We start from the raw sequence: 9511 nt of genomic DNA on the forward strand, positions 1-9511 counted from the left end.
ATTTGCAAATAAATTCGTTAAAAATCAAACAATGTGATTTTCGGTGTCTTTTTTTTTTCTTTCACATTCTGTCTTTCGTGGTTGAGGTTTACCCATGTTGATAATTACAGGCCTCTGTAATATTTTCAAGTGGGAGAACTTGCACAATTAGTGGTTGACTGAATACTTATTTGCCCCACTGTAATATCATTAGGGGGCGACCATAGGGAAACATTTGGATGACAGCAGGGTTTAACTCAAGCCAGTTAAGTGTTACCTCGAAGGCATGCTGTTCTACTGTTGTGATTACATCCTTGAAGAGGATCTTTGTTGTCAGGGTGTAACCATGGTAAACAATGGGCTCCATACCTGGCCCATCCCAGCAGTCTATCTCCAGACAGCGGCAACCTCTCCTCAGAGCACTGGGAACATACATTTATTTACTCATTGGCTGTCATTGATGATTATAGACCAGGGGTCCTCAAATACAAATCTTGAAGGTCCACAATTATTTTTTTCATACAAGCATGGGTCCATTTATTAATGTCAGTCAAGTACAAGGCAGGTCGAAGGTGGTAAAGGTGGCTTTCTTTTGATCAAATAAAAATACAATGTACATTCTGATTAAATAAAAATAAACAAAACCTTTTTTGACTTAAAAATACAAAAAAAAAAAAAAAAAAAAAACATAAGTGCAAACAATAACTCCTGACAGTACATTTTGTAACTAAAACACCGCTGGACAAAAAAGAAAACGTGCAAAGTAGTAGAGTACATGTTCACTTGTTCAGAATATAAATGACAAGCTCTGTCATTAAGGTGCAAACATAACAATTATTGACAGTAACTTTAACTGTAAAACACTGCTCAACGAGAGAAATGGCATTTGGTGGTCACAAAGCTGTTTACTCACATCATCAGCCAGTACTTCAGTGCGTCTTGTCGTTGATACATCTGAGAGTGAGATTTGTTTGATTTTTCTTGGCATTTCCTCGTTTTCTTTCCCTTTGAACATTGCTGTGATTACTTCAGTCTAGACTATTTTATTATTTCTCAATCAGAGAACTGCTTCTTATGTTTGGCAAACACCATGACACTCTGAGTGAGCACTTCGTTGCAATGTGTTGTTGTGTCTTAGATTTAACAATTACATTGCTTGACTGCTTCAACCTGTTAATTTCTTGCCTTCTCAATTCTGATATAGGAGGAAACATCGTCTAACTTCTTCTAATGAGGTCTAACGAGGCTTTACTCGTTACCTGTATTAATGGCACCTGTTTTAACTCATTATCGGTATAAAAGACACCTGTCCACAACCTCAGTCATACTCCAAACTCCACTATGGCCAAGACCAAAGAGCTGTCGAAGGACACCAGAGACAAAATCGTAGACCTGCACCAGGCTGGGAAGACAAGACCACTGATAATCTCCCTCGATCTGGGGCTCCATGCAAGATCTCACCCCGCGGCGTCAAAATGATAACAAGAGCGGTGAGCAAAAATCCCATAACCACACGAGGGGACCGAGTGAATGACCTACAGAGAGCTGAGACCACAGTAACAAAGGCTACTATCAATAACACAATGTGCCGCCAGGGACTCAAATCCTGCACTGCCAGATGTGTCCCCCTGCTGAAACCAGTACACGTCCAGGCCCGTCTGCGGTTGGCTAGAGAGCATTTGGATGATCCAGAAGAGGACTGGGAGAATGTGTTATGGTCAGATGAAACCAAAATAGAACTTTTTAGTATAAACACATGTAGCCCAAAGCAAAATATTGAAGCAAGCCAATAATGTAGGCCAGAGAAAAATATTAAAGCGTTATACCCAATAACAACACTAGAGGGCATGAGCGACATTTGAATGAAGTCAGAGACTCACAACTATGACGTCAGCGCATGCGCACTTCCTTTTGGAACGTTGGCTTTTCTAACTAAGGGGGAAAAGTTTTGTTCGCCCAGAAAGAAATGAGAAAAAGAGAAAAAAAAGCAAATTGACGAATGCATCAACTGTTGCTGTGTGGCGTCTGTTGCGTGAAGCGAATTCAGACGGTCACGTGGTGAAAATATTGAGCAGAAACCACTCGGTAAGATGTGGAAACGATTCGCTAATTCGCTAATGCTAAATTTGCATTCATGGCTAACTGCTAGCGCCTTATTCATGCAGGCCAAAAGCCTTGTGTGAGAAGAAGAGGACCAGGCGTCGTCAGTTAAGACTATTCGGTGAGATAATTTTATCAAAATATACTGCTGTTTGAAATGGTATAAACTATAGTTCCATTTGAAAGGAAAAGAAATGTAATTATTAATGTTGTTTAATGGAAATGTCATTTATTGCGTACAAAATGCTTTGTAAATGACTAGAAGTATATTCTTGAGTGTTTACACTCAGTAGTGTTTGAAAAAGTTGTACAACAAAAATGAAACTGAAACATTGAAACTGAAAAGATTGTAACCCAAGACCTGTGTTAAATACAGGTCAGGTTTTTTTTCTGATTGGGAAAAAAAAGAAAGATCATCAGATTGGATTCAACGATGGCGAGCTAACCCAGAGTGATTTGAAGAACCAAGAACATCGAAAATTCTGGAATAACAGACGGACTGTCTGTGTGGTAGGATTGTATCAGTCATCGGACTGATACATACATTTTTTTTCTTCGAAAAGAGTGCACTCCAACGAACATTGAAAACTATTGCAATAGAAAAACTGAGACATTGAATTAGTTGCCACTACAACTAATATTGGACAAATTTTGACTGACAAAACAATTGACTGAGACTCAAGACTATTTTTTTTCTATCTTTCTTGTTGTGAATTTTATAGTGTGTTATTTCTAATTCATTGTTGTTTAATTGTTTAAAAAATTGTTGTTAATATTGTTCATTAAAAAATATACAAAAAAAAAAGCATTCCGATTGCCTAAACCTGATGTTAGACGTGGTTATCGTAGCCAAACCAAATAAACCGAACCTAGATTGCAGCTCCTATCGGTGTACATACAGGAGGGTATAGATAGGGGCTACACACAGGTTCTCGTGTTTGGAGGAGAAAGAATACTGAATTGCATCCGAAGAACACCATACCCTCTGTGAGGCATGGGAATGGAAACATCATGCTTTGGGGCTATTTTTCTGCAAAGGGACCAGGACGACTGATCTGTGTAAAGGAAAGAATGAATGGGGCCATGTATCCAGAGATTTCGAGTGCAAATCTCCTTCCATCAGCAAGGGCATTGAAGATGAGACTTGGCTGGGTCTTTCAGGATGACATTGATCCCAAACACACAGCCAGGGCAACAAAGGAGTGGCTTCATAAGAAGCATTTCAAGTTCCTGGAGTGGCCTAGCCAGTCTCTAGATCTCAACCCCATAGAAAATCTGTGGAGGGAGTTGAAATCCCGTGTTGCCCAACGACAGCCCCAAAACATCACTGTTCTAGAGGAGATCTGCATGGAGGAATGGGCTAAAATATCAGCAACAGTGTGTGAAAAGCTTTTGAAGAGTTACAGAAAACGTTTGGCCTTTGTTATTGCCAACAAAAGGTACATAACAAAGTATCGAGATGAACTTTTGGTATTGACCAAATACTTATTTTCCATCATGATTTGCAAATAAATTCTTTAAAAATCAAACAACGTGATTTTATGCCCCCCCCCCCCCCCCTTCTGTCTCTCATGGTTGAGGTTTACCCATGTTGACAATTACAGGCCTCTCTAATATTTTCAATTGGGAGAACTTGCTCAATTAGTGGTTGACTAAATACTTATTTGCCCCGCTGTATGTCAGAACAAGCATGACATCCCTGCAAAATTATTTTTGTTGATCAATGTAATCATTCAACTGTCAGCCTTTCCCGGTTTAAAACGATTGGAGTTCTTTCACCGTTAATGCAACAAAAAAAGATGATCACTCCCTACCATCCCAGCACAATTAGCAGTTGACTAAACACTTATTTGCCCCACTGTACTTGCAGTTGGTAAAATGGACGCATATATGTCATTCCATTCCTTATCGAAACGGCGATTTTCGTTGTCCACTTTTCTTCTCTTGGTCAACTTGAGCATGCCATTTTGTTAGATTCAGTCTTCTACTGGTGGCATGTGGGGTGTTAGTGAACGTTGCTTAACTTTTTGTGCTTGAACATTGCCCGCATGCAGCGAGAGTGCCGGGGTAACACGTGGAAATAAATAAATCACGTTTGCTCACAGTATGACTCACGTTCTTGAATGAAAAGTAACGTACACGACAGCATGTACAAACAGATTGCAAAGTGCTGGGTGCGATTCGTGTTTGAGGTTGCTGACACTGCTGCGGTCCGTCCACGTTAGCTAGTAGCATGCTGGTGCTCTCAGCAAATCAGTGCATCCATGCACACTCTCTCAGCCAATCAGCGCGTCGTTGTTATAGAGATGACAACAGAAGTGAGAACATGGAAGATATTTGACTAAGAATGGAACAGAATTTAGCGATAGAATAGTAGCGCATAGCGATAGATTCATACAGATGATACATATATAATTTGGCTGCAAGGGGACGGGTCTTGATAAGCATATGCTTCTCCCATCTGCCCTTGTCTTTCTTCGGTTCTTCCTTTCTTCGGGATAATCATATTACATTTTGCAACTGTCAATGATACCGATGATGATGACAATAAACATTTCATTTCATATGTTGAAAAAAGTTTTTTTATTTTTCTCGGGTTTTTTTTCGTTCCGCAGTGAGGTGTGCCGTGGTCCGGTCGTGGAGCGCGGTCCGCTAATTGAGGACCCCGGTTACAGACAATCGATGGTTACTCTAAAAAAGAACTGTTTTTACATTGAACAAATAGTAACGTTGGCAGATTTCAACTTGCAGCACTGAAACTAAGGAAAAAGATCAACAACCTTCATACTGTTGTAACTGCTTTAATACTAATTCATAAATCAACTTATTGGCTGCTAATACCAGTCTTCGCAATAGGAAGGTTTCAACCCACTTGCGAACATTTACAGTTAAAAGAGACATTTTTTCCACTGTGCATTTTCTTAACTCATTTTCTGCCATTGCGAATGATCACTGCCAGTCCCCGCGGTCCAAATTGGTCGACATCTATCTAGTCGATGGCACTGAAAAATAAAACTGGCCAACGATTCATTTTGCTATATTTAAATGATTTTATACAATTTAGTTGCAGGTTTCGAGTTTGCCTTGGATGTTTTTTACTGCACGCTTTAGTTTTCATGCATTGAGCATTTTGAATATTTTTTATTACGAGAATTTTAAATGGATTCTTCATATAGTTTCAATTTTTCACCCAGTACCAATTTGAAGTTTCACTCATTTCCATTGTCCATTGTTATATCATTTTTTCTGAATTGGTGTCAACATGAGCTTGTTATACAAGTAGCTGATTTATTTTTTACATATTGGAGCACTTTAGCAGCAGTGCAATACAGCACATGCCACATTGTCCCTATTGTTGGTCCCCCGTGTCTGCAGTTGTCTAAAACATGGCATAACAGTTATTATTATGCAACATATATTTCATTTGAGCTATTTTAAGTGCAAGTTATATAACCACATTGTTAAAAATATCAATCTTGATTTGCTAAAAAAAAAAAAAAAAAAAAAAAAAGGTCACATTTGGATTCAGAACCCCAGAATTACAGTGGGGCAAATAAGTATTTAGTCAACCACCAATTGTGCAAGTTCTCCTACTTGAAAAGATTAGAGATGCCTTTAATTGTCAACATGGGTAAACCTCAACCATGCGAGACAGAATGTGGGGAAAAAAAACTGAAAATCACATTGTTTGATTTATAAAGAATTTATTTCCAAATTAGAGTGGAAAATAAGTATTCGCATACTTACAAACAACCAAGATTTCTGGGTGTCAAAGAGGTCTAACTTCGTCTAATGAGGTCTAACGGGGCTCCACTCGTTACCTGTATTAATGGCACCTGTTTTAACTCATTATCGATATAAAAGACACCTGTCCACAATCTCAGTCAGTCACACTCCATAATCCACTATGGCCAAGACCAAAGAGCTGTCGAAGGACACCAGAGACAAAATTGTAGACCTGCACCAGGCTGGGAAGACTGAATATGCAATAGGTAAAATGTTTGGTGTAAAGAAATCAACTGTGGGAGCAATTATTAGAAAATGGAAGTCATACAACACCACTGATAATCTCTCTCGATCTGGGGCTCCATGCAAGATCTCACCCCGTGGCGTCAAAATGATAACAAGAACGGTGAGCAAAAATCCCAGAACCACACAGGTGGACCTAGTGAATGACCTACAAAGACCTGGGACCACAGTAACAAAGGCTACTATCAGTAACACAATGCGCCACCAGGGACTCAAATCCTGCACTGCCAGACGTGTCCCCCTGCTGAAGCCAGTACACGTCCAGGCCCATCTGCGGTTCACTAGAGAGTATTTGGATGATCCAGAACAGGACTATGGGAAATGTGTTACGGTCAGATGAAACCAAAATAGAACTTTTTGGTAGAAACACAGGTTTTCGTGTTTGGAGGAGAAAGAATACTGAATTGCATCCGAAAAACACCATACCCACTGTGAAGCGTGGGGGTGGAAACATCATGCTTTGGGGCTGTTTTTCTGCAAAGGGACCAGGACGACTAATCTGTGTAAAGGAAAGAATGAATGGGGCCTTGTATTGAGAGATTTTGAGTGAAAATCTCCTTCCATCAGCAAGGGCATTGGAGATGAGACGTGGCTGGGTATTTCAGCATGACAATGATCCCAAACACACAGCCAGGGCAACAGAGGAGTGGCTTCGTAAGAAGCATTTCAAGTTCCTGGAGTGGCCTAGCCAGTCTTCAGATCACAACCCCATAGAAAATCTGTGGAGGGAGTTGAAAGTCCGTGTTGCCCAACGACAGCCCCAAAACATCACTGCTCTAGAGCAGTGCTTCTCAATTATTTTTTGCTATGCCCCCCCCAACCCCCCAGGAAGACATAAATGTTCCACGGCCCCCCAACTCTCTGCCGCAACTGTAAATATACTGCAGTATCATTTGTCTATAAAATTCCTATTACTATTAATAGTACACCTCTACATAATATTTTGCACGTTTTAATATCAAAGAAAAAAAAGTAATATTGATCAACTTACAATAAAGTGAAAAAAATAAAATAAAATCCATACTGGAAAAAGACACTCGATATTTTTTTTGACCATTTAATACTGACAAATAAAATTTAATAAAAACAATAAATAATAATAAACTCAAATTGGGTAGAAACATTAACACAAGAGGACAATATGCCAAACAAATCGACCGAAACAAAAAAAATAGAACAAAAACGATGGTGTCGTTGGACTGACGGGCAGTTTTTATTTTTGCTGCTGGCAGTATCAGCACCTTTGCTATAATGTGAGGTTACTGAGCACTGAGCAACTTGTTATGCCCCCTTATATGATGCTAACAGTGCTCGTTGGTTTACTGATGTAACACCAACAAAGCTGGACGATTGTTGGCAATATTCGGCACATTTCCGCTGAAAAAAATTCCTGCTGTCCACTGCAAACATTTTTTGACAAAGTAAACAGACTGGTTTTTCCTCATCCCCCACTGTACTATAAGTCAAAGCCAAAATCCAAATGCTACATACGCTTCGTCATATTTCCTCATCTTAGCTTTTCATATCTTAATTGCTCTTTGCTGTGTGCTCTTGTTTGATTCAAAAATACTGCACACACGCTGAAAATGAGAGTGCCACTGCCACCCACTGAGTGGATGTGCAATTACACTTTATTCTAGTAGAGCAAAAAAGTATGTTCCCTAAGGTCACATGCGCCATCCCTAGCATCGCTCAGCGCCCCCCTGGGAGGGCCCGCCCCACTATTTGAGAAGTACTGCTCTAGAGGATATCTGCATGGAGGAATGGGCTAAAATATCAGCAAGAGTGTGTGAAAAGCTTGTGAAAAGGTTACAGAAAACGTTTGGCCTCTGTTATTGCTAACAAAGGGTACATAACAAAGTATTGAGATGGACTTTTGGTATTGACCAAATACTTATTTTCCACCATGATTTGCAAATAAATTCTTTAAAAATCAAACAACGTGATTTTCTGCTTTTTTTTCCACATTCTGTCTCTCATGGTTGAGGTTTACCCATGTTGACAATTACAGGCCTCTCTAATATTTTCAAGTGGGAGAACTTGCTCAATTAGTGGTTGACTAAATACTTATTTGCCCCGCTTTTTTGTTGATCAATGTAATCATTCAACTGTCAGCCTTTCCCGGTTTAAAACGATTGGAGTTCTTTCGCCGTTAATGGAACAAAAAGATGATCACTCCCTACCATCCCTCCCAAATTTGCATGACACTGAGTCGAGACAGCCAGTCGCCACCAAGAATATATAAAGAAGCCAGTGGGCTTACCTAACATAGGCATCCAGGTGACTTTTGCCTACCAGTTGATCACCTATAAGGTAAGTGTTGTGTGACGACGAAATGAAGTAGCTTGTTAGCGGCTGGTTCATGTCTTGGTAGACAGATGTGTGGGTCTGCTCAAAAATGCAGCAGTCTTTGGACTCCATGTAGCGGTGGAAGCCTTCAAATGTCATGCACTGACTTTCAACGGCTGCAAGAGCACCAGAAAGCGGGGTCATAATTAGAATTCCGGTTATCCGACACGCCACACAGCTCTCCTGACTCACCCTTCTCCTCGATTTCATATTTCTCGATCAAACTCTCAGCCGCGGCCTCATCAGCATCGAGCTCCATCTGTTCTTTGTGGAGGAACCCGAGTAGGGAGGAGGCAGGTAATGTGGTCTGGCCCGAGGCATAATTGTTAAAGAGGTTCTGGATCTCTCCTCTTCTGGTCGATGGGGCCTTGCTCTTTCTCATTTTGATCTGCAAACAACCATTTGTACTATTGGACTCCCCATCCAAGCCTTTTGTATTGTATAATGCTCATATCCATTCATCAAAATAAGCATTTTGACATTCTGTACCCATTGGCTGCCATTGATGGTAAAAGACATCCAATCAATTTGAAATGGAAGCGCCGGTAATGACTGATCATGTTTCAGTGCCATTTTCAGAAATGGACTTCCAATCCATTTTAACTGATAAGTTGAATCTATCGGCATCAATGCCAGATAATGAGTTCATGTTAGTGTATTTATATCATGAGATTAATCGGTTGTTGGTAATATACATGTCCTTCTTTTACTTTTGTTGTTGTTCTCTTAACAAATTATGAAGTTTTTTGCATAGTTTGGCTTGGAGTGCGACTTATACTCTGGAGCGACTTATGTGTAAAATTATTAACACATTATTATATCATTTCACATGTTATCTTGGTGTTTTGGAGTGACACTGATGGTTTGGTAAACGTGTTTGCATGTCCTTTATGCTATAGTTATCTGAATAACTCTTAATAGCTTTGTTACGTTAACATACCGGCCACGTTCGCATTTCGTTCTTCATGCATCATGTAACATTATCATACTGTATGCTTATTCAGCATGTTGTTCTCTATTGTGTTTTTAATTTAAATTGCCTTTCAAGATGACA

The 9511-nt window shown here is 39.8% G+C and overlaps 1 protein-coding gene across 4 annotated transcripts in view; it reads right to left on the bottom strand.

Annotated features, from left to right (window-relative positions):
* The window catches only part of LOC130916429 (1-phosphatidylinositol 4,5-bisphosphate phosphodiesterase zeta-1-like), a 41773-nt gene that overhangs the window by 31246 nt on the left and 1016 nt on the right, over positions 1-9511 (bottom strand). For all 4 annotated transcript variants that reach the window (XM_057837150.1, XM_057837149.1, XM_057837148.1 and 1 more), the window contains exons 3-5: positions 8650-8845; positions 8372-8573; positions 257-401 (exon numbers count right to left, since the gene is read on the bottom strand). In XM_057837150.1, the coding sequence (XP_057693133.1) occupies positions 257-401; positions 8372-8573; positions 8650-8839 (537 nt within the window). In that variant the 5' untranslated portion in view covers positions 8840-8845. The remainder of the gene's footprint in view (positions 1-256; positions 402-8371; positions 8574-8649; positions 8846-9511) is intronic.

The sequence above is a fragment of the Corythoichthys intestinalis genome, chromosome 5 (assembly GCF_030265065.1).
Source record: "Corythoichthys intestinalis isolate RoL2023-P3 chromosome 5, ASM3026506v1, whole genome shotgun sequence".
In the NCBI taxonomy this organism is placed as follows: domain Eukaryota; kingdom Metazoa; phylum Chordata; class Actinopteri; order Syngnathiformes; family Syngnathidae; genus Corythoichthys; species Corythoichthys intestinalis.